The 26,094-nt window shown below is 46.6% G+C and overlaps 1 protein-coding gene across 1 annotated transcript in view; it reads right to left on the bottom strand.

The window, feature by feature from the left end:
• Positions 1–26,094, bottom strand: part of TMEM260 (transmembrane protein 260) — a 374,961-nt gene that overhangs the window by 204,046 nt on the left and 144,821 nt on the right. The window contains exon 6 of the mRNA XM_069638070.1: positions 9,985–10,164. Coding sequence (XP_069494171.1) covers positions 9,985–10,164 — 180 coding nt within the window. The remainder of the gene's footprint in view (positions 1–9,984; positions 10,165–26,094) is intronic.

The following is a 26,094-nucleotide window of genomic DNA, read 5'->3' as shown; positions in this document are numbered from 1 at the left end:
AGAAACCTGCATTGTGTGTCAGAGGTACCCGGGGCTCTCCCGCGTCGATAACCAAGTCGGGGAGGAGCGGTTGCCGCGGTGGTACTGTCCTTGGCTCCTACAACAAAGCAGCCAGAAAGACAGCACAGCCGGTGAGTCAGAGAGACTGATACCAGACCAGCCTGTGTTAGAACCAAGGTTGCAAGCAGCCACATTGTATGAAGAAATCTAAAGAGAACGGTGTGTGAAAAGTATGTAACGAGCGACACAAATATAATTGAAAACCAGAGGAGTGACTGAACTTTGGAAGCCAAGAAAGATACCGTAGACAGAGTGGTCCGGCGCCATGTGGGTGCTCATTCAAAGGTCTCTGTTAGGTATCCTTCTGGTTGGCAAGTGTGAAAAGTGAAATTGGATATCTAAGTGGTCCTGCAAAGGGTCAAGCTAAACCCTGTGTACATTCGAAAGTCTTAGATAGTTTAATGCGAACTAAAATTGATCAATGCCCGGCTGAGGGAAACTAATTCTGTAAGAGGAAGGATCTGAGCCCAGCTGAGGGGGATCAGGTGTGAACTGTGAGTCACCCGAGAAAGAATATTCTCTGAACATTGTGAAAAGGGGAATCTGAGCCTGGAAGAGGGGGATCCACATTAACGATTGTGATATAAAAGGGATCTGAGCCCGGCTGAAGGGGATCCAGGGTGAATCACAAGCATTGAGTATGTATAAGAGGAAAGGAACTTTGTGATTTGTTTTGGTCCATCAGGTCTTCTGAATCAAGAGACTTTGATGTAAAGAGACTTGGGTACAAAAGACCTTGATGCTGGTAATGGAACTGTACCCTCATGCCGAAGAAGCCAGAGTGTATGCTTTGCTCGGGTGAACCGCCTTGTCCCGTGCTGAAAACGTGGGAAAGGGAGACCAACGGCCTGAACATCCTGACATATGATTTTGTGAACACTTCTTTCTTTTTCATGAACACTACCCCACACTATTTGGTATTTAGCGGTAAGGATTGGCAATAGGTCTTTTTTAGTATAGCCCCTTTAACTTTGACGAGACTCCACTAGGACTGCATTATTAGTATCTGATGGTCAGAGCTTGCTCCTATCTGTAGATTTAGGGTTATATAGGTGTTTTTCACACCATTATTGAAGTTCAATAAACACCCTTGAACTGTGGTCACTTGTGGCTGTCTTACTGTTGACACAATGCCTTCCTTACACTTGACTGTTGGCAATATGGGTTACAGATTTCCCCCAACTGGTGTCTCAGGGAAGGAGCATTGGGCCTGTGTTGCCCTTTTGTCTCCTTGTTATAGTTTCTTGGCTGTTGGCAATGTGGGTTACAGATGTCCCCTAGTTGACATTTCACAAAAGGAGAATTGCGCTCTTTTACTTTATAATTCTGCTTGCTCGATATTCAAAATTGTCTGGTATTATCAAATGTTCTGCTCGAACACCCCATTGTTACCTTTTCTTGCAGGCCAACTCACTGGCTTCTTTTGGCGTCTGTGTCCCTCCTTGCTGCTGCAGCAAAACCTCTGTGGACCAGCAAACCTGTTGACAGTTCTCAAGTTCCTGCCATCGCTTGCACGGCCCTTCTCTGGAGCACGTCTTCGCGTCCTCCAGCACCTCTGAGTGACTCTCGTCGGGTCGAGAGCAGGTGTCCCACACAGCTGGGCTTCTCTCCCCGCTGCGGACTACGACTCTGCCTCCTTATGCGCGTACTGTGCAAAACCGCACACCTTCTCTTCCCGCATCGGCTTCTGCTAGCACACGCACTCCTGCTTCAGCTTCAACCTCTCTCCTGAATGCTTTTGTCTCTGCTACTCCTTCCCCCAGCTGTGGCCATTCACAGGTTTAAATGTCCCGCTCAGGTGCCTTTACTTCCAAAAATTAGACAGCACATCCCTGTTAGTAGTACCCTTAATCCTCATTAACTCTGTGTGCCTCTTTCTTGTCCCAGTAGCACAGGCATTATGGATCTTGAAGTCCATATTCGTTATGGCTCTTTTGTCTCTCTTTAGTTCTGATTGATTTGTGGACTCAATGTAAGCAGAGCTTGGAGATGTTATGTGAATGATATGTGATTTAGTATTGGGAATAGGATTTTTACCTAAGACAGAATTACGATAATTAGAGGAAATCACATTTGATTCATGAATTCCTTAAGTATAAAATGTATTTTGTCTAGGTGACTTGCCATATACAATTCTTTGGATTTCTTCAAGGGAGGGACTTGCACAGTGACAGCATGCCATTAGATATTTGGTAATTATAGGATTATCTTCCTCATTAGAAGATGAATACTGTGTCTCTCCCAAGGGAGTCACCACTTCCCCCTGACAACCATCCCCTCCCATGTGATCCTCCCTCCCGATGCCACCCCCAAGGCCAGGATCAGGAAGCGACTGCCTTCCCTTGGCCACATGGGAGGAGATTTTAGGCTGGGATTCAGTGATGATTCCGCAGGATTCATCACAAAAGCCAAGAACTGTCTGAGGATTCTAGAATGATAGAGACTTGCTGATAAAACAACCCCAGGAGAAGGTGTCATTCTCCTGGACTTTAGTTGTTTAATATTAGTGGTAGGATCAGTACAGCTTAGTTTTCGATAGAGGACAGACTTGATTTGGACTTCACAACCGACTATGAACACCCTAGTTAGTTCTGTTGGGTATGGAAACCCGTAGCTTAGGGAAAGTTAGGCATTATTTCTATTATCTGGAATAAATACACGTTGAGAATGGCAACTTCTAGTCTGTCTTCTCCTTCTGGCCTCAAACAATGTCTATAAACACACCTTCAATATAACTGGTGACAAATTATCCTGAAGTGAAAAGAAAGCTCTTTGAGATGGATTGGTGTGACACAATTGATAAAGCTAGGCAATACAAATTGTTTAGGTACTGCACCATGGGGGGTAGGGCGGAGGATGAGGTTAGGAAAGTGACTGCAATATTTACAAAATATTCCAAACGCATACTGGAGAGCTCAATTCTAACGCTTTAGATTGTATTTATGATCTAGAGGGGATATATATAGATTTTGCAATAAAGTTATGCCACTGCCTGCTCTTTTTGTAAGCAGGTAGATGTTATAGAATCTTTATATCATTTAATGGTGCAATGTCGGTTTTTAGGAAATGTGAGCAGTATCATGTTTGTGAAATTTGTACACCATGAAGATTTACTTTACTTTGCATTCCTACCGCGCTCCAGGTACCCGAGGGCTTCAGGGCAAAACATAAAACAGGACAAAACGAACACCCATACAGAGTTAGGCAGAAGAGTACAAACTAATGGTCAGGTGGGCCTGAGAATTCAGCAAACTAGCACGATAGAAAAGTTTTCTATTTGTTTTTAAATAAGTCTGTGGACCAAGGTCCCCGAGATCTGGTGAAAGGGCGTTGCAGGCTGCTGGAGCTGCTCAGTGGAAAGCTCCCTTGAGGGCTGTATTTGTTTTGCAGAGTGCTGTATTTAGAAGGTTGGAGTTGTTGGACCTTAAGGATCTAGAGCTCTGCTTTTTCACAATGGCGTCTGATAAATAGGCTGGCAAATGACCCTTAACACATTTATGGGTGATGAGTAGCATCCTAAAGTGCGCCCTGGCTTTGACGGGGAGCCAGTGCAGGCTCTTTATTGCCTCTGACACATGGTCCTTCCATCTCAGACCCTTCACCGCCCTGACTGCGCCATTCTGAATGACCTGAAGGCGATTGGTGTCTGCTTGTGTGATGTCAGTATGAAGGCTACAACAATAATACATTTTTGAGCCAATGATGGCTCTGGCAATGGTTTCAGCGCTTTTTTCAGATATAAGAGGACGTAGGTGTCTGAGCAACTTTATACAATAAGAAGATGTAGAGACGAGGTTGCTCAGCTGAGCTTTCATCTTCAGATTTTCATCCAGAATGAAGCCTAGAGTTTTTACTTTTCTCTTAACTTCGATCTTGCAGTTGTCAATATTGAAAGAATTGAAAATCGAGCCTAATTTGGCAAGCCTATTGGCCGTTCCCACAATCATAAGCTCTGTTTTCTCACTATTCAAGGCCAAGCCATTCAATACCATCCAGGTATGGATAGAAAGGTAAGCGTTATTGCTGTTGTTCTCATCGATACTGTGTGAGCCTGATATGGGGATGACACATTGTGTGTCAACTGCATAATTGGCAAATAAAATGCCCTCCTGTTCCAACAGGTTGAAGAACGATACCAGATACCATGAAGATATTATAGAGACATGGTGAAGCAAACGCCCCCTGAGGTGCCCCGTAGGTCAGAGGGACCGGTTTAGCCTCTGCCGACCCACTAGCAACCCTCCCTTGCCTTTCAGTCAGGACGGGGGTGATTTATTGTGTGGTGTGGTTTCAGAAGAAAGCAATATCCCTTAACCTGGCGATCAAGATGGAATGATCCACCAGGTCAAAGGCCGCCGAAAGATCTAAAATCATGAGCAAGGAGGTTTCGCCATTGTCCATCGATTGGAGCAGCTGTGATTTCAAGGTAAGGAGAGCGGTCTCAGTTCCATGATTTTGCCTAAATTCCGATTGGTATTTGTGCAGTAGCTGTGAGCTATTAAGGTGAACTGAGATCTGGTTGCATGCAACCCTATCCAATATTTTCAGAAGAATCTGCGTGTTTGTGATGGGCCTGTAACTTGTAGGCGTCAGGGGACATAGACTAGATTTTTTTTAACAAAGGAGTGATCCATGCGCTCTTGGGAACCACTGAGACACAATTTTGGGCGAAGGTGGTGTTAACGAATTTGGTGAGGGCTGGGATAAGCAGGGGGGAGCACTCCTTGATGTTCATGGCAGAGCAAGGTTCTCCCTTGTAGCCGGTGGTTTTAAGCTGCGTGATGATCTTGGTTCGTTCTGCTTCAGAGATGGGTGAGAAATGAAATACCTGCCGAGTATCAGCCTTGGCTGAAGTATCACAGAATTCTGGCTTCAAGTCTTTGTTCAGGGAAAGTTTTTTCTACAATGCCTTGTTTTATTTTTTCGAGTTTATCTATCATGGCTGTCTGAATATTGGTGCACCATTCCTCATTTTTTAGTAATGGGTCTTTATTTGGTCCTTTCGGCTGTTGTTGTTCCTTTAGGGTTTTAAATATTGTGTTACTGTCCGAGTTTGCATTTATGATTCAAATAACTTCTTCTTGGCTTTAAGGAGCGCTGTTTTAAAAGTCCTTGCTGCTTTTTTATAGATGTCCAGGCTAAGTAAGTCCAGATTATTTTCTCCAAGCATAAAAGTATTTCATTTTTTGGTCTTTAAGCTCCATAAGGTTTGCGTTGAAGCAGGCGTTCCTCTAGGTCTCTCCTGGCAGCGTATTTCCTTCAATGGAGCCAAGTCTTCCATGACATCCCTAAAAGATTCAACGAGGGTATTGGTAATGTCATGTAGTGTTTCTGTGTTAAGGATCTCTGATGTAAGGGTCACGGCCTATGGTTTTAGATTCTATAATGTCAGTTTACTGTGATTTCTAACTAGCCTTGAGACCTTAATGTTATCTGATTTCTTTATAAAGCAGTCAGTGCAGGTTTGAAAGTAAATGCAAGCGTGGCCCGACCATGGACAAGGAAGGGTTTCAATGTCGGATAAATTCAGGTTGTGCGAGGCTACACAGTCTAAAGTGTGCCCTTTTATGCGTGTGGGAGTTCTCACACATTGTAGAAATCCTAGGGAATCAAGTGCAGTCTCTAGAGTCCCTGCAGCGTCGTCAGACTCGCTACCTAGCCATAAGTTAAAATCACTCAGTAATATCATTTTAGTATTAGGTTGTAGTATGGATGGTAGAACACTACTCAATTGTGGAGGAAAACCAAGTCCTGTAGCGGCTGCTCTATATAGCAATGAAAGATTTAAGGTTGATTCGGCACTGATGCCTATTTTAACTATAGTTAGTTTTGTGCCTGGAATGTTTTCTCCCTTGACTTCACAAATTTTGATGTAAGATTGAAAAATTAAAGCAACACCAGCCCCTCTACCCTCTTGTCTATCCTGCCGCAAGATGCTGTACCCATCTGGTAGAGCGAGGGCTAGTGATGGACCGGAGGCCTCGTGGCTCCAGGTTTCAGTAAGAGCGCATATATCTATGTTGCACGTACAATATGCGTGGCAACTTCAGTCGCATGTTTAATAAGTGACCTGGTGTTCAACAGCATCACTTTCAGTGTGTAGGTCGGGGGTGGTACTTGGACCCTCAGTGTTCTTTTCGCTGTAAGCTTGTTTAAACACCGGCTTTGGCGTTCTTTTTGTTCTAACATTTATGCATAGTTGTACGTTGTATTACTGTGTGGTTATCCCACTCCATGAGTGCCAACACAGTTTGCCCAGCATGAACCCTACCTCCTGTGTCCTCTTCCCCGTGGGCCTGGATAGCAACTTCACAGGGGGAGGGAGACAGCGGAGGCCGGTGTTGGGCCATCAGGGCATCAATATCGCTGGCATCGCACAACGTGCTTATGGAATCCTGCACCATTTTTGAGTTTGTTAAGGGGTAAACATTACTTTTGAGAAAAGAAGAACTGGTGGCATATAGCCTTGCTCTGGCGGCATTAATAGCATTGAGGACCTCTAAAATGCCCATAGTAGTTTAAAAATACCTTTATACCAGTATAATTACACAAATGGGCAGGCCTACCTCCTCCTTCCCTTCACAAACCGCCACAAACCATCCCCGACGCGCAAGCATTGACGAGCCTTACGTGTGGTTATAAACATGTAAGAACTACAATCGGCTTGGGTCTTGCAGTTTTATGCCCGGATTAGCGCTTAATCAACTTCAGAGCCAGTAAGACTGCTGTTTTAACACGAACAACAGTTCTTGCCTGGTCTTATAGTAAGGCAGCACAATTCACAGCAATTTAAAAGAGTAAGTCAATCACAATTTTAAAATTGAGTCACAATTTTTAAGAGGCTTCGCCACATGGATCTAAGAAAAGGTTAAAATATGGCACACAGTTCAGTTCAATTGAAATAAGAATAGTGATGAATTTTGGTTTTGTATATTATCTGAAAATAAAATATCTATCAATTGCATTGGTTCATTATTTATATAGACTTAATGTAATTGTCTTCAGATGGTAATTATTAAAAAAAATAGTTTTATTGTTTGAGCGTGCTTCTATGGAAGTTGACAATTTGTCATTTTTTAAAAATTGATTCATGCTCGTAAATTAATTTTTATTGATACATTGAAGCACATTTAAGATTGTAATTGTGTTTTGCTCTATAAATGTGTAAAGTTTATTTTTAAACCAATTTGAATTGTGATACCAAAATCTTTGCTAATGAACAACGTGCCTGGACGGCCCATCACATAATCTCCCTTTCCCTACCGGTCAAGCCTCAAGTAACTCTGAAGCCCATAGCCCCCCCTCACCCTCTCCGACTATAAACAATCGCAATATAACTGTGGGTAGCCTACTACCTCTACTCCATCCTATCACTAACTTCACAATCTCTAGCCTGGACTCCACAGCGCTGATTGATCTCTATAACAATACTATCAAAATAGCTATAGACAAAATTGCACCTCTGAAAATGCGCAAAGCAAAACCCCAAACACACCTGAACTCCTGGTTTACCCCCCCCCCCCCCATCTCAAAGCCCTACGCATTGAGAAAAGAAGGGCAGAATCTCTTTGGAAGGCCAACCCGTCGGAGGCTAATAAGGAAAAACTGACTCTTCTCTCTAAAAAATTCAGGAATGAGATACTCGTAACCAAAAAAGACACCTTCAATGACAGGATCAACAAAGCTAGCTTTAACACCAGAGAACTGTTCACCATTCTAAAAGAACTAGAGTCACCTACTTCCCAATCAGAAACCTGCATCAAGGACAAGACTTGGTGCACTAATATCCAAACTGCTGTAGCTAACAAAATCTCACTCCTACAAAATAAAATTGAAAACAAAAATAGCCAAGGGCTTATCTGTACCCAATTCTCACTCAACTCCTGAGAAATCCTGCAACCGTTTCAACTTCGCCCCGGTCTCCAACAAAGGAAATAACAGAAATAATATCCTCTCTTAAACCATCAAGATGCCAGGGTGATCCCTGCCCAGCACTTATTATCAAAGAGGCTGACAGAGATCTAGCGCCATCCCTCAAACTCCTCATTTGACTCCTGCTCCGTTCCCACTAACTTAAAAGATGCGTGGGTCCTCCCACTTCTAAAAAAAAAAAAAAACTCATCTAGATACCAACTCACTTACTAATTACAGACCCATAACCACTGTCCCCTTCCTTCTTAAAATACTAGACAGAGCTGCCTACCTCCAGATACAGTCTTACCTAGAAACTAATAATCTCCTTGGTCTGCAGAGATCTGGTTTCAGACCGAAAAACGGAACAGAATTGGCCTTAATTGATCTAAAAAATCAAATGGACAATTTAAAAGATAGTAGGAAACTGGCTCGCCTCCTTCTAGATCTCTCGGCTGCCTTCGACCTAGTTGATTACAAGGTCCTACGTATGCACACTTTTCCAAGGCAGCCATGGCCTTGATTCAGTCTTTTTTGGATAAACGCAATATCAGAGACGTTTCACCTAACGCTGCAGCCGAACCCAGACCCACCACTTGCGGAGTTCCACAAGGGTCTTGTGTCTCGCCTAACCTATATAATATATTCACTAAATCCATTTTCAATGATCTTGATAGCCTGGGTGTCATCTACACTAGCTATGCAGATGACACTCAGATTCTCATACCCATCACTGGCGACTACGAAACAGATTCTACCCTCCTCAAAAAAAATATATCTGATATCCAGGCATGATGGCCACCCATGGCCTCTGTCTGAATGACGAGAAGACGGAGCTTCTCCTCGTCGCTTCTTCAGTAAGACTAAACAACCTAAGTAATCATTTCAACTCCTTCAATATCGATGGCAACATTATCAAAGTTTCCAGTGAGGTGAAAACCCTGGGCTTCTACCTCGACACTGCACTCAACCTAAAGAGACAGGTCAATGCCACTTCCTCAGCCACAGCATACACTTGTAAGCTAATTAACTCTTGCAAGCTCCTCCTCTCCACTGCCAGGTGTACCACACTGGCTAGAGCTCTAATTTTATCAAAATTAGATTACTGCAATGCCCTATATCGAGGCTCCAGTAAATACAACATAACCAAACTTCAAAACCTAAAGAATAATGCCTTAAGATCAGTGTTCAACATTCCCAGAACGCAGCACATCTCAGCTCTCAGATGCAGTACTAAGTGGCTGGCAGTCAAGGATTGAATTCATTTCAAATCTCTAACTATCACGCATAAATGTCTAGCCAACTCCCCCCCTAAATATCTAGCTGACAAATTTACCAAAAAAACTTCAGTTCGCCCCTTGAGAACTATACACTCACACTGCCTGATTGTACCTAGATATAAACTTCAGAAAGCAGGTGGAAGTATCTTTCCATTGATGGCTGCTAAACTCTGGAACTCATTACCTATTAACATCAGAACAGAACCCTCCTACTTTAGTTTCAGGAAGGATACGAACACCTGGCTGCTTTCCCGTGATGCATAAATATGTTATCAGTTCAAGCTCTGTGTAAATATCTCAAGATTACTCTTGCTATTATGTGTAAATACTTGTGATTGCCCTATTACTGTTCTGCATGTAACTTTTGCAACATTGTAACGCGCCCAGAATACCTGCGGGTTTGGTGCGCTATATAAATAAAAACACAATACATGAATATGTAAAAAAAATGTAAGCACATTCACTTTTCTGTAGGAGTCCTCAATTTTTCAAACATCAAATACCTGCTTTTATAAGGCACTATTTCAAGGATGTACATACACTACTCCTTTAACTTTTAGCATTCTATTAAACAAAACATTTATTTTATATACATTTTTCTAAAGTGAAAACAAGGCACAAGTGTATTAAAGTGCTGTACACATAAGACATATACAATAATCACAAACAAATCTATACCAAAACATGTTATTTTTAATGGAAAAATTATTTCCACACAAAGAAAAGAATGTACCAGGCTAAAGGTTCCATATTCTGACCGCAGTAGATGCGTAAGAACCCCCTGCAAAGTGGTCTGGTCTCCCCACGTCCACCGCGCTTGATTGATGTACGATGAAATGGATAGATAAGTGTAGGGCAAAAATCCAGCAAAAAAGCAAAATGCCAGCATAAGCAAGTGCTTGAAGGAGAGTTCCTGTATTAAAACATAGGAGGAAAATATCATGATTGTTTTTCAGTAACTTCAAAAGAAGAAAAAGAACAGTAATAGCAGACATCAAATATTCTTCAGAACTAAGCTCCTGATCCGTACATAGTCTACATGAAACTTTATGGGCAGCTTAATGTGTGAGTACAAGGACGCACCATTGAGGTGTTCTTGTGTGGAAAGAAGAGTGAAATGTTAGTAAAGCAAAGTCGGCTTCCTGGGCTGCATTATGTGTTATATCTTTTACTTTAAAATCAACGTTACGTTGTGTTGTTGGGTTTTACATAGCGCACTGCTCGCATGTTCATGAACTCTTTGTGCTTTGGGACCTGCTGGACAATAGGTCGAGTTTCGTTAATAAGGGCAGAGGTAGCAAAGCAATTTCGCTATGTTGTGGCGTTGATGCCTTCAGATGAAGGAACCCTGTGTGTGGGCGATAGGCTTCTAGGTCGCTGCGTAGTTTGTTGAAATGTGGCCTAAGTGCACCATGATGTGGATTCAAATATTGTGCATCATATCAATGCCTGTCATCCAACATTTGAGCATAGTGCTTGTGTCAGGTGGTCTTTTGTTATTTCAGTGCTCTGAGACCTATCAGTGTGTTGCGCTATATAAGAAATAAATTATTATTATATATTTTGTGTATTTTACCATCATTTTGCAATAAAGCTTCTTCCCACCTGACAAGAAAGCCAGGCAAGGGATTGTCTGGAAAATTGGGAGAAGCAGTTTGCGAAAGTGGAGAGGTTTTGGAGTCTCAAAGAGATTAAGGCAGATCGTTCAGAGTAGCACATCTACTTGACAAATTATCCAGCTAGACTCCTTTAGCCTTGGGTTTACCCTTTGGCTTTGGCACATCCTTGGACTTGGTCAAGGCAGCCTTAATCTGAGAACTAGTGCAGGGCTGTTCTGCTGTATTTCTTTGTCAAGAAACAAAAAGGGAGAAAGAAAATATTCCCCCCACCTCACCTACCACTGAGGTGGAGGCAGTTGGCCAAGCCCCTGAACCTGACGAGAAAGAGGGGCTGCCTAAATTCTCAACCCCCATGACCATCCTGAATTGCAGAGCTTGCTTGCTGAAGGTGATCCTGACAGGGTTGAGTTTAGTAAGGGCCAACATGAGTGCCCATCTTTGATGGTCTTTAGGAGACAGGCCTGTTCCCAGCTTGCGGGTGAATCACTTGGGGAAACATAGAATTTCTCCAGCATGGGGTCTGGCATGGATTCGCATGCTCATGAATACTCCCTGTTGTCAGGCTGGGAATCCTCGGTAAAAGAAAAAACATTTTAACTTTCACTTACAAACTGTATTTCTCATTTTAAGCCAATCACTGGCATCTGGGTCATACTGCCCCCATCCAATGACAGCCCTCTCCCTAAGCCCCTCCTCTGGCAGCCATCTTCAGATTTTTACCGCACACTTCAGTTTTTGGAGTCTTCGAGTTTGTTCTGCGAGCTACTTCTACGTATTTTCGTATTTTCTATGGAAAAAGGTTACATTTTGTGTTCTGAAGGAGCACATGTGCTCTTTTCTGCTTGTACCAACAGCGGGGATCCGTTGTCAGTGAATTTCAGTGCCCCTCAAGGGCGAAGATTGTCAAAGATTCCAGAAGGCTATCAGGCCTACTTTGCACCCTTCGACCATGACGTAGGAGAAGGAAGGAAGGAATGTCCATCTTCAAACCCTGCACCAAGTGCGGGCTATGGAATGTCTTCTTTGTATAAGACAAGCACCTCAATGCTTCTACTGCCTGCATCCAGACCATAATGGAGGTGGAGTGCGAGATATGCCTCGGATTCTCCAAGAAGACGATGAAGGGCAGGCACAGTATACTTGCGGCATGGCTTAACGCAAAGGCCTCTGCCCCGTGCACCGAGCATGGTCATGTCTCACCCAGGACCGGCAAGTCCGAGGAGTGGTCTTCTAAGTCCTTTGAGGTCGCCTCATCCATGGGGGCCCAAGACGGGGCCAAGAACAGCAAGACCACGTCCACTGGGTCGCTGCAGAAGAGGGTCCCAAGGTGGACAGGGTGTAATTCGACATCCCCTTCCACCTCCATTGCCAGCCGGCAATCTAGCTCCTCCTCGAAAAGGAAATCATCTAACTAGGCTAAACTGCGGGAAATGTCTGAGAAGCCACAGACGGAGAAGAACAAACAGTCCAAGCAGGCCCAATCGGCACAGGCTAAGACTTTGTTGACGATGGAGTTGGTGGCAGCTGCTATCACGACTGCTAAGAGAGCTGACCCTGTGAAGGTAGCCCCGCAGCACCAAAGGTATGTCTGCCCCCAAGGCGCAACACCGCTGCAGTGACTTTGGCAAAGTCTGCTGGCAAGCCAGAAGGGGGAAACCGGCTCTGTCCCTGGTTCAACCCAGCAAGAGGGTGAGGGGGGGTTGGCGAGGAGGCCCCGAAAGAGCCCTCCCAGGCCGTGGCCCAAGCCATGGAGGTCTTGTCCACGGACAACGAGGACCAGGAGTCCTTGCACACGGTCCACGAGGACTTGGAAGAGGAGGACAACGGTGTGGGCCTAGTTTTCCGATCCTGCAAGCTCAGCCGAGGGATGTGTCTCTGGACATTCTGTCAACCCGTCCTTGGTGTCAGAGATCCAGAAGAGGATGCCACCGGGCCTGGTTCCGGTGGTCCCCGTTCAGCCTCCAAAGAAGAAGAGGACGCGTCATCCGACACCCCCATTTCAGCCTCTGCATCCGCGTCAGGCTTTTTCTCCCCCAACAGACCCAGACACGGGTACGGGGACAGACATGGACACAACTATGGACGACGACAAGCATATCGTCACAGCGGACGGCGAGTCTGCGTATTTGGATGCGCCACCTAGGACGTCCCACCGGATGAGGTGGGGTCGTTCCACTCCATGATCGCCAGAGCCTCCAAGCTATTACAGCTTGTGCCCAAAGAAACCAATGAGGGTTTCTTGTACCAGAGGAGCGAGGCCAAGATAAAGACAATTATGGTGGTGCCCCTTCTAGAAGATGTGTGGGAAGAGGGCCTGGCCCTCATGAAGAACACTTGAACGGCTCCAGCCAAATGGGATAGGCTGGAGAAGCAGTATTGGGTGCCGGACTCCGCACCCAAGTGCCTGAGTGCGCAACAATTGCCGGATTTGGTGGTATCGGCAGATGCAAGGAAAGGGTCGGCTCACCAGTCCTCGTCGTCTTCAGTTCCTCTGGACAGTGAGGGGAAGAAGATAGACGCCATGAGAAGGGAAGTGATTTACAATGCTGCGTCCACCATCAAGCGGCCAACGCACTGGCGATTCTAGCCAGGTACGACAGGAAGCTGTGGTACAAGCTGGGACCTATTCTGGAGTTCCTCCCAGACGATAAGAGGAATGAGGCAATCATTCTTTTCCAGGTGGGGGGAAGTAGCGTGTGCTCCTCCGGTGGAAAGTCGAGCAGGTCTTCTAAAGGTTTCTCCTCTTTGTACTGTCAGCCCTCCAGATCCACGAATCAGGAAGCCTACAGAGGCCGTCGCCAGGCCTACGGTAGCAGAGGACAGCATCATCATCATTCGCAGGGCAGGATGCAGGCTCTGAAACAGACCTGAACCGGCTGGGACGTTGAGGCCCCCAAGTATGCACCCCGGTGGATGGCCGGCTGACAAATTCTGTCAGCGAGTGGAAGAAGATCACCACCGACAGATGGGTGCTGGCCGCTCTCGCCCAGGGGCACACCCTGGAGTTCCCACGCAGGTTTCTGTGAATCCCTCCGATTACCCCTCAGGAACAGCACATCCTTCAGTTCCTGGAAGAGGTACGGGCCATGCTGCGAAAAGGGGCGATAAAGCTAGTTCCTCAACAGCTCCGGAGTCTATTCCAGATAACCTTTGGTCAGAAAGAAGACCGGGGGCTGGAGGCCGATCCTAGACCTATAACGACTCAACAAATAAAGTTCACAATGGTCACGTTGCACCACGTGCTCAGCCAACTGGAGGAAGGGAACTTCTTGATGTTGCTGGACCTGGAAAATGCTTATTTCCACATCCCCATTCACAAGAAACATCAAAAGTTTCTGTTTCGTAGTGCAGATTCAGCACTACCAGTTCAAGGCTCTGCCTTTTGGATTGAAGTCGGCCCCCAGAGTGTTCACAAAATGCCTGGCACTGATGGCAGCCCATCTAAGTCTACAGGGCATACGCGTATACCCGTACCTCGATGACTAGCTCACCCTGGCCCTCTCATGGGTGTTGGCTGTCGGACACTCGGAGGCAACAGTCCAGCTACTGACGGATCTGGGATTCTCCACCAACTATCCAAAGTCCTGCTTAACACCATTGCAGAACGCGCTGTTCCTAGGAGCCAGACTCAATACGGTGTCCTCCCTGGAGTCACCCTGAGAGGATAGGGTAACGGCCATTCAAGGGAAGGTGCAGCAGCTGTTGTCGATGTAGACAGCCACAGTGGGGACCATCAAGTTGTTGCTCCGCATGATATCGACCTGCATCCACCTCATACGGCTCTGCAGGTTTCAAATGCAACCTCTTCAGGAGTTCCTGGACGCTCGCTATATACAGGTGACCGGAAGCTTCACAGTCAAGATCCCGCTCGACAAGCAGTTCCGTTGGGTGATAGGGTGGTGGGGCGTCCACTCCAACATCGCTTGGGGCATGGGGTTTCAAAACCCTCTGTACCTGGAAAGTGTCACCACGGACACTTTCCTGGAAGACAGGGGAGCTCACACCAGATGTCTGCACGCCAGATGCCCGTGGCTGCCGGAGGAGAAGGATCTCCATGTCAATATCCTGGAGCTACGGGCAGTGTTCAGGACCCTAAAGTTGTTCATTCAGTCTGTGAAGGGCAAGGTGGTGAAGATCTTCACAGAACACACCACCGCCATGTTCTACATCAGGAAACAGGGGAGGGACTTGATTGCAGCGCTCTCCAAGGAATCGCAGGATTTGTGGCTGTGGGCTGTCGGACAAGAGATGTTCCTCGTCCCTCTTCAACTAGCAGGAGTCAAGAACACCACCACAGACTCCCTCGGCAGGCAATTGCACTCCTGCCACAAGAGGGAACTTCGGCAGGATGAGGTGGACCGCAGCTTGGCCAAGTGGGGTAGGGCCCAGATCGATCGGTTTGTGACAGCGGCAAACTCCAAATGCTAGATGTTTGCCAGCAGATTCCACCAACCAAGGAGCCTGGGGGAAGCGTTCTTCTTCCCATGGGAAGGGATGTTTCTGTACGTGTTTCCCCCATTGCCTCTCCTGCTACGAGTCATCAACACACTCAGACAGTTTCAATGCAGGATGATACTCATCGCCCTGGCATGATTTGGTATCCGGCCCTTCTCAGCCTGTCAGCGTCTCCTCCAGTCAAGCTGCCAGTGGTTCCAGATCTTCTCATCACGACCCAGGATCGCTGAACCCGAGGGCTTGGCTCCTGCAGCCCTAGAGTTTGGAGGATATGAATTGCCTGCAGACTGCAGAGAGGTCCTCACCAAGGCCAGGGCGTCATCGACTTTGAAGTGCTATGGGCACAAGTGGAAGCGTTTCACTACGTGGTGCCGGTCTTGGAAGATTACCCCTCTGGGGGTCATGGCCCCACAGGTTCTTCCATAGTTGCTTCCTTGGCCAAGGCCGGACTGGCGCACGCCTCTATCAAGGTAGATCTGGCGGTTATCTTCCGCTACACCAGGTCTCCAGGAAGATCTTCACTTTGGTCTCATTGACTAGTCGAGAAGTTCCTCAAAGGACTTTTTCGTCTTTCCCACCTGTGAAGGCTCCTGCGCCGGTGTGGGAACTAAACGTGGGTCTGACGAGGTTAATGGGGGCACCCTTCGAGCCTATGCATCAGGCCCCTCTCATGTTCCTCTCATGAAAAACTGCTTTCCTTGTGGCTATCACCTCCGTCAGGAGGGTGGGTGAGATCCAGGCCTTATCCTGCAAACAACCATACCCGACTTTCCATGAATCGAGGGTGGTACTGCGGACGTACCACTCTTTGATGCCGAAGGTTCCATCGGAACTCCACCTCAACATTTGTTACCTGTTTTTTTCATGAAACCTTCATCACCGGCTGAAAGGGCCTTACACTTGCTGGACGTTGCTCGTGTCTTGACGTTCTATGTGACACGCACAAAGAGTTTTCAGAAGAATTCACAATTGTTTCTGAACTTTGGTCCCGTGAACCATGGAAAGGCTTTGTCCAAGGCTTCCATTTCAAGGTGGCACTCTGGCTACATCACGCACTGTCATTGGTTGCCGAACCGACCGCTGCCTGGCCGTCGGAGAGCCCACTCCACCAGAGCGATCGCTGCAATGATGGAGTTCCTATCTGTTGTGCCCCTGCTGGACATCTGCAGGGCTACTACCTGGAGGTCTACGCACACATTCACAAACTTCTACTGTGTCGATAGAGATTTCAGGGAGGTGTCCAGAGTCGGCCAATCAGTGCTATGAAACCTGTTCGCTTGAGGTGAGTCTGTTCCAGATGTAAGAGTTAATTGCTTCTGTTGAGCCTTGCCACCTGGTTGTGTAATGTTGTACTGCTATGTATTTGTTATTCATGAGAATGTGAATCCATGCCAGACCCCATGCTGGAGAAGGAACAAGTACCTTACCTGTAACTGTTGTTCTCCGGCATGACCCCACTGTGGCTCTTCTTGGTCATACTGCCACTTTACGTGCTTCCCAAATCTGAAGATGGCTGCTAGAGGAGGGGTTTAGGGAGAGGGCTGCCATTGGATGGGGGCAGTATGACCCAGAGGACAGTGATTGGTTTAAAGGAGAAATACAGTTTGTAAGTAAAAGTGAAATTGTTTTTTCTTTTACCAAGGATTCTTAGCCTGATAACTGGGAATATTCATAAGCATGTGAATTGATGCGAGACGCATGCTGGAGAACAATAGTTATAGGTAAGTTACTTAAACCTTATTGGGAAAGTGGGCTCCTGTATATAGAGTCCACTGAAGGAGACCATAGGAGATTGGTTGTCCTCCTTCAAGTGAGACCCTTCCTCCTGCAGTTGGCATGTGAGGTCCCCATTGCAGGTCATCATGGCATCAAGAAAACCAAGGGGAGGTTATCCATGTCGGCTATAGCTGGATAGTAAGCGAGCAAACACCTCTTCACAGTCACTGGCCCACGTCATGTCCCTTTCCCAATCAGCTTCTGTGGGTGGTTCCACACATTTCCATTGCATCATAATTGCCCTTTTGGCTAGTATTAAACTAAGGTTGAGCAACTTACGCCAAGTAGGATTAATTTTGCTCACTGTGCCCAGCATGCATATACCGGGATCCCATATCATCGGTTGATCTGCCATTGCATCAAGTGCTTTGCATATGTCTGCCCAGTATTTAGAAAGCTGCGTGCACGACCATAGCATGTGGAAGAAGCCAGCCTCTTCGCTCCCGCATCTGGGACATTTCCCGTCTACTGTGGGATATATGGTTTCGATCCTGGCCGGGGTGTAGTAAGCTCTTTGCAGAACTTTATAATGTATGAGGTGATAGCGCGAGTTACATGAGACATTTCTTGTCAGTGCACACAGTCTAGCCCTCTGCTGGTCAGTGATGTTATAGCCCAGGTCATTTCCCCCACTTCCCTTTATCATCTAGGGGAAGAGCCTCTCTAATAGGTTGCGCAATTTTGTATAGTGTGGAGATAGAGGTTTTAGTTAGGTTGGCGGTGAACATATATCCCAAACCCAGATGCACTTGTGGTTTAGCGGGAAATGTAGCCCATACTTCTGCCATTGCTGAGAGCAGCCTCAAGTACTGTAACATTTGTAGTGGGTTGCCCCCTACTATCTTGGTGATCTCCTCCCACCTGATGAAGAGTTTATTAAGAAATAGATCCCCAAACCGGGGTATTCCCTTGTCTCTCCAATGTGTGGCCAGGATCTTGTCCTGCGTGGGGGGGAGGTAGTGGGCTTCCCGTAGCGGCAGGTTTGGGTGATATAAGACCTCATGTGCGGAGTGACTGGCCATTCTGATCCAGGCTGAGCATGTCACCAATGCCGGGTTAATTGTGTTATCATGTCTGCCTTTGGCTGCTGCCGCTCTGTTTAGCAGCTTTAATGGGCCCAGAGTGTGTGTTTCAATTGCAGAGTGCTGAGCCTGGGGATTCCCCTCTATCCAATATATAGTGTAATAAGCCTGCGCAGCAAGATTGTATAATTCAAAATCAGGAGCAGCGAGGCCGCCCTGGGAGTGTGTTTGAGTAAGTCTCTGCCAGCTCGCCCCTTGTATTCTCGACGAAAATGTACTGCTCGGCCATACAGGGATAGCAGTGAAGAGGTAGAACAATTTGGACAAGATTATCATTTTGATCAGGGCTAGTCTTCCCATGAGCGAGATTGGGAGTGACCGCCACCGCTCTAGCTTAGCACAAAGCACGTCTGCAATTGCTGCATAGTTTAGAGCGGACGCTTTGCGTGTTGCGGGCTATTTCTACACCCAGGTATTTCACTCGTTTGGGGGCCCATAGAAGTCTGTAACTCCGCAGGTTTATGAGTGACCTCTGTGAGTGGAAAAAGTTCGGATTTGGTTGCGTTCAGTTTTAAGCCAGAATATTCCCCCGAATTCTCTGACCAGTCATAGCGCCCTGCCAAGGGTGGTTTCCTGGCCTTTTAAATACAACATTATGTCGTCGGCATATAGCGTAATGATCTCTATCCTGCCTGCTATTGGTATTCCCAGCCTCCCACTTCAGGCTCTTAGGATATCTGCTTGAGGTTCTATAACCAGTGCAAACAGTAAGGGGGGCAGTGGGCAACCTTGTTTGGTATCACTGGCAAGTTCAAGAACCGCCGATAGGATCCCATTAACACAGACCCTGGCGTAAGGTTTTGAGCACAGTATCCGGACCCATCTCACAAAGCTCGGGCCGAAACCATAATTCTTGAGCACCCTAATTAAAAAGGCCCAGTAGACCGTGTCGAAGGCCTTCTGCATATCAAGTGTCAGTGCCACCCCCTGAGCTTCCTGAGGCATCGATGCAAGAATGGTGAAGCAGTGAGGGATATTAGTCGCTGTGGATCTGCCCAGTACAAATCTGGCTTGATCCTCGTGGACCATGTGGGCATGAAAGGGTTCAAACGCGTGGCCAGAACCTTAGCGAATATCTTCGCATCTGTGTTTATTAATGAAAGTGGCCTGTAAGAGCCACACTGCTTAGGACTCTTCCCAGGTTTCAGGAGTAGGGTGATGATTGCTTCCTGTGTTGTTTCGGGAAGTGCACCGTTCTCCAAGGCCTCGGACCAGACGGCTAAAAGTTGAGATACGAGGGTCGAAGTGAATTCTTTTTAAAATTTGGCGCCCAGCCCGTCAGAGCCCGGTGCCTTCCCGTTTGGTAGGGACTTGATTGCATCAGCTATCTCTGTCTGAGTTAGAGGGTTCTCTAGTGCTTCTCTCGTCTCTGAGGACATTAGGGTAGTGGATATCCATGCCAGGTATCTGTCAATTTCTTCATCCGTGGCAACGCTCTGAAGAGAGTATATGTGTAAAAGTCATAAAAGACTCTCCTGATATCTGCTTGGTCTGTGACTACCACCCCATCTGGCCGTCTGATACAAGGGATATTGGAATTGCTGCATTCCTCTCTTACCATTCCAACTAGGAGTTTGCCCGGGCGTTCTTGCTCTCCGTATCGCCTAGCGGCCGTTGGGCGATCAAAATAACGGATTTCCCGTTCTGCTGCTTCTCTGTTCTTTTCTAATTGGGCTCTAATATTTAGTTTTATCTGGGCAGTGGGGTTTGTGGCCTATTGTTCTTGTAGTCGAGCTATGTCTCCATGGAGCCTCCCCAGCTCTCTGCAAATGTCTTTGAGCACCCCATCTCCGTTGTCATGGCGATTCCTCTAATATACTCCTTAAAGGCCTGCCAAAGCGTCGCTTGGCTCTCTAGCCTGCCATCGTTTTTTTCAAAGTATTTGTTGATATGCTCGGACAGATTCATCTTATATACATGATCTAGTATAGCGGCAGGCTTACATCCCCAAAGGGGTCTCTGTGGGGAGACCTTGAGAATGTGTAGGGTCACCTCAACCGGAGAGTGGTCAGACAGGTTCCTAGGCAACATCGTCACTTCAGACACCCACCCCAGGACCTCCTGAGATGCCAGCCATATATCGATCCTCGAGTGCATGCCGTGCACTGATGAGTAAAAGGTCTATGCCCGCATCTCACTTTGTAGCGAGCTCTAGACATCATGCATAGCTAGATCTGTCATACGAGTGTGTATTGTATGTGCAGCCTGTGTGAGTGTTCTGGGGCTGTCGGAAGTGTGATCCAGTCAGGTATTCAATATTGTGTTAAAGTTTCCACTCATTATTATGTGAGCAGAGGGATATTCAGCTCATTTGCGAAATACCTTGGTGTAGTAGTCAGGGTCATCCGTGTTCAGGCCATAGAGATTAATGAGGAGCACCTCCATCTCAGCCAATATTCCGTGTGCAATCACATATCTCCCTTCTGGATTGCACTCTGCCGCTACGAGCGTGTATGGTAGTGTTTTGTTTATGAACCCGAGTACCCCCCACGCTCTGCTTGAATAGGACATGTAGAAGCAGTGACTGCCCCAGCCGGAAGCTATCTTGTCTGCCTGGTGGCCCAGTAGATGTGTCTCTTGGAGGAATCCAATATTAGCGCCAGATCTTTTAATGTATGCCATAATTTTCCGCGTTTTTACTGGCATCCCCAATCCTCTTACGTTCCAACTGATTAATTTAAGTCCCTTTGGATCTCCCTCAGCCATACTCTGTGCAGTGTTCAATAGAATCTGCCATGATTAAGTGTCCCGTGTTCTGTCCATGTGGCCATTCTGTGTTTGTCTGTGCGTTTTCAACTTTAACAACCAACTTAGTGTTGCTTTCCCCCACCCCATCCCTCATACTCCCCCGAACTTTGACTATGCATTCTTCACCCACCCAAACACTTTCCCCCTTAATAAAGCCATACATCCGCATTGGGGGCGCATCCGTGGTTACCAAGGTCTAGGAGATTGAATTGTCTGCCCTTGGGTTGCCTACGTGGTCGATTCTATCACACATTATAAACAGTGGCATTCAGTATCATAATAATGCAACGCTAGTAACAAAAATGTGTGAATTAATTACGAATCCTAGGTTTATATCACTGTAGTCTCATATACAACGTTTGAGGTGTAGTGTCGAATCATTCTTGACCTTGCGTCAGCAATGTGCTCCTGCTGTTGTCCATTGGAGCCTGGTATTTGTCTGGGTAACGTTGGTATGTTTGCCTCTACAAATGTAGCTGCCTCTTCAAGGAAAGTAAAAAAGTATGTCCGGTTGTTGTGTTGCAGACAGAGCCTGGCTGGGTATAACATTGCGTAGGGCACCTTTCGCTCACGGAGCATCTTCTTGACCACCGTGAAGGATCTCCTTTCTTGTTGTACTGCCAGCGTAGAGTCAGGAAAAATCCCGAATCACATTTGAGCCCAATTTTATCTCTTGTTTATCTCTTGCAGTGCGACCCTTTGAGTAACAGACACATGTAAGTGAACGCAGGATGAGACCTTTTCTAGGGATTGAACCCAAATATTGACGAGCACCAATCAGAGTGTTAAATCGGGACATTCAACCTAAAGATTACATTAATAATCAGTAACAAGGCCTTGATTTGAAAAAGGCTTTCAATATAGCCGAAACACGTGTCAACAACAAGGACAAATCTATCATAATAAAAGAACCATATGTTTTTGCAACCTATATTTGGTGCTGTCTTTCATCTGAGTACTTCCAAAGCAGGATCCCCAAGTAGTTCTTGAAGCATTTCCTCTACTGCAATTTTTATAGGGCCTTTGAGGGCTTCTTCAGGTACCCCAACTATGCGCAGGTTATTGCGGCTAGACCTGGCTTCCAAATCTTCACATTTAAGTTTCACAGTCCCCAGGTCTTTGGCCATCTCCGTTCCTATTTTACGGAGCGATTCAAGTGTATCTTCTGTTATGCTGATCTGGCTGGTGGTTTTTTCAAGTTGGTTTCTGAGAGATGTTATATTCGTGTTGATACCATCAAGTCTATCATTCAGGGCTGCGAAGCCTTGTTGCATTGATACAAACACTGCCTGAGGGTCCATCGCGGCTGCCTGCGCTGTGGGTGTAGATTGGAGGGCCTTCTCGATGCCTGTGTTATCCATGTTGGATAACATGGGAAACATGCTCTTCCTCTGCACTCTCGACCTAGCAAACCAGTGTCCAAAACATTTCTATGGGAATTCTGTCCTCTGCAGTCCCACACTACCGCCAGCTCCAGTTGCTCCTTGGCAATCCACTTAGCAGGAAGGGATGATTGTCATGGACTTGATCTAAGGGAATTGGGCTACAATCTTTCCAGCGTTTTTTTAGACAATGTCAGCTCGTTAAATGTTCTTTTGCTGCCGATAGGTGACGAAATTCAAGAACAGTGCTCACCTCATACCTGTAATAGAATAAGTACGCCCCTGTGCTACCTAGTATGGGTAATCTGCATCGTGCATCTCGAGAAAAGCACAATAAACTAATGACAGGTGTAGAATTGAATGCCCATCGAGCTGCTAAAGGTGTTTTTACTCTGCCAACAGCAGGAAAAGTGGGGTCTTTTAAAAGCAGTGCCCAGATCAAGCCAGAGCCTTTCATTTTATTAAGCGTGAGTGATCTCCCATCAGAGCGGACTCTCCCTTTTTTGGAGGGATCCCTTTCTCCCTGAACATTCCTCTGCCCAAGGCTAAAGTAACAGTCTGCATAATATAAGCATTTGTGTTATTTATAGCGTTTCTTATTGGGTTCCCCCGGCTTCTAAGCGCTGTACTAATAGGAGTTATCATTACTTCAATTTATGGCACCTGATTTCTCGACCTCAGAAGGATGAAAGGCTAAGTTGGCCCTGCTGCATGATTCAAACTTCTCAAGTGCAAGCAGCCACAAAAAGAGAGACCCGCTCTTTACTCGTGAGCTGGCAACCTATACATACACCTCTACTCTGGAAGAGCGTAGTCTACTTTGCTCATAAACACACATAAGGGCATTTCATAGACACCAAGAGTGCGAGTGAAAATCTGAAGTGAATACATCTTTGGTCTGGACACTGTGGACCGAAATGAGATGGACAGGCTACACAATTAAAAAGTCTTAAAACTGCTATTGCACTTAATACTGAGGAGTCCCAACCTGGTGTTGCAGAAAGTCTTCAAAGCATAGGAATCTATCAAAGATCCAATGAAGGAAACATAGGTATTTGTATTTAAGGGTTTATCTTCGTGTATATGTATATGCATGGGAAGGATTGTATTATATTGAACGGGTAGGAATACTACAGAATTCAATGGGTTCATGGCCGGGGAGTGTGTGAACAAGCAGGTAACTTTGTGAGTCGCAAAGGATGAGGTGCTATTGTCATCAAGTGTATAGCAGCCAACCGCTGTGACAGGGACTTGGGTGGAGCGACAAGTAGTGGACGCTGCGGAGGGGCGTGCCGTGGACTGATGGATATGTTTGAAGCGGTAAAGCAGTGATGAATGAGCTTCTTTAACATGAATCTATTCGCAAGTTAGGGGTACTGTGTTAGGAAAGATTTCGTAATTGTAGGTAATTTTCCTTCCATGTGGCAACCCCTAAACTTTTTGCTGTTGTTTTTCACCTTGTTCTTGACTTTGCCAGAGAAGTGCAGCCTTCTGCCGCACTCCTCTGGGCTTTCGCTCCTTTTCTTACGGGGAAACTGACATGCCCTTAAGACAGTCAGTACCGGGGAACGCTGTTTCCTGTAGTTTCTTTTATCGTGTTGCGGCTTTAGTGCAACATGACACAAGAGGGCACTGTAAGCTAAGTTACAGCTCTCTTGGGTCTCTAGCCTTCTACAGGCCCTAGATACTCTTTTAGGATGGTATTTGATCGGTGCAAGTCATTCAGGGACTCGAATGGTGGCAGCGATCGTTTTGTTTATTTTGAGCTCCTTTTGGCGTTCTGAGCACGTTTTTCGCACTGAACCCAAAATGGTGGCCTGGCTCCCAAAATGGCCAGACCACGAGGCTCCTTTGTCTTGTCCACTGACCGTCTTGCTCCCTTCACCTTCCCCAGGTCGAGCGACCCGGGGCCTTCCTTATTTGGGCATGTACTTTCCCGCGAAACGTGGTTGCTTTCGCGGGCTTCTACATGTCGTTTGTGTGCCTCCAGGGTGTGGGCTGGGATGTCTGGTCCCAATACACATCCTGGGTGCCAGAGAGTCTAGGGTAGTGTGAATGCCTGGGACCACCGTGGTCCGTGATTGGTCCGTGTATGGTATGTGTGTTGATGAGCGGATCTCCCATTGGCTCCCCTCCGTTTTGGCGCGAAGGGAACCGTGGATAAGAGGGAGCTGGAAACACCACTACCATGTCGATCTCCTGAGTTCTCACGAACGAAGGAATACAGGAGCCAAGTATCCTGCAACAAAGAGGCTGGACCGAGGAATCGCTGGTGACCCGCTGAAGGAATCCTCCTTTGCACTGCTGTCGTCCTGTGAAACCCGTTCCTCCTTTGATCGAACCAGAAGGCCTGTACTGGTGCTTCGACCTTTGGAATAGCAGGAACAGCTATTCCCGGCGACTTCATCATCTCCTGCCAAGTAAGCCTTCGGAAGTGTCTCTGGGCCATCCAGTTGACTGACCAGCTTACAAGGGAGTCCTGCTCTGTAACTGCCGCCAGGTTGTGTTGTATTCCGAGTCCTTGTCACTCTCCCACGCTTCGTACACTTGGCGTTCCCAAGTCTGAAGGGAGGAGTGTACATTTGGCTTGGATACACACGGCCGCTCCGTTGTCCTGCTGCGGCAACAAACTGTGCTGGTTTCGTCGATTGGGACGTCTTTTTGCTCTACACGACTACGAGGCGTTCCCTCCTCTTCTGAACCTGCCAGCTGCTGAAACTAACGTGGAGAAGCCTGGGTCTGCTTGCTTCGGGGACCGGTGAGTAGTTTAGCTAGGATCTGGTCGCCCTCCTGCAGTAGCCCATTGCTTTTCCCCGCTGTGTAAAAACAGCACCCTTTTGTCCGTACTCGCGCTCTGCTTCTGCTCGCTGTGGGGGCTGCGCTTGAGTTGCGGAACCTGTTCTCCTTCTGCTGGGCACTAACCCGAACTGCCTGACTTCCTCCGAAGAGCTTCCCCTTTTGCCCGTTGGCACCGGCGTGGCAGGTACTTTGAGCACAAGGCTCCACTCTTCGCAGGGCTCGGACTTCCATCTAGTTAGGTGCCTCTGAAGGCGAACTGAGTCTAAAGCGTTATCGCACTGCCTGTTTTCCTTCCCTTGCAGGTGGACTACACATTTCGTGCTTATAACGCTAGCGACTGTTGTATTTGTATATATATTGTGTTGATATGGTATGTGTTGGTTTAATATTGTGATATTGTGATTTTCTCGCTACGGTCATTGTTTTAAAGGCCTTAAAATAAATGTGTATATATTTTTGATATAACAACTGTTTGGAGTAGTTTGTAAGTGCTCTTGCTTTGTGTGCTCATTGCGGGCTTTCAGTCACCCTCACCCCTCTTGAGACCTAGTCTTGACCGCCGCAATCGCTACCTTGATTGGTCTGGCTCGTCCAGAGGTTACCCTGTTCCAAGTAATTAGGTTGGCCTTCTGAACTTCTGCGCCACCAGGACAGAGTTCAGAAATCCGTCTTAACAAATTGGTGGCAGCGGTGGGATACGACTGAAGGTATCCAGTGTTGCGCACGAACTAAGGCATTTCAGGTTATTCCAACCAGTACACGTAGTGAATTGTTGTAGTATAACTTTAAAAAGGCCATAGTCCTATCAAACAGTATGGAAACAAATACCTTTTTAACTTTAAAGGCTTCCAAATCAGAAACATTGAATAAGATGTGTGCGGAGAGAGGTGTTTCCTCTCAAGGCACTAAATTGGAAATGATCCAAAGAATCGTGGCGTGGCAAGAAGCGCAGCTTGATGCTATAACTTCTGAGGACAGTGCA

Source organism: Ambystoma mexicanum, chromosome 14 (genome assembly GCF_040938575.1).
Source record: "Ambystoma mexicanum isolate Mex_15411 chromosome 14, UKY_AmexF1_1, whole genome shotgun sequence".
Lineage (NCBI taxonomy): Eukaryota > Metazoa > Chordata > Amphibia > Caudata > Ambystomatidae > Ambystoma > Ambystoma mexicanum.
The sequence above is the reverse complement of the archived record's forward strand: the minus strand, read 5'-3'. Positions and strand labels throughout refer to the sequence as shown.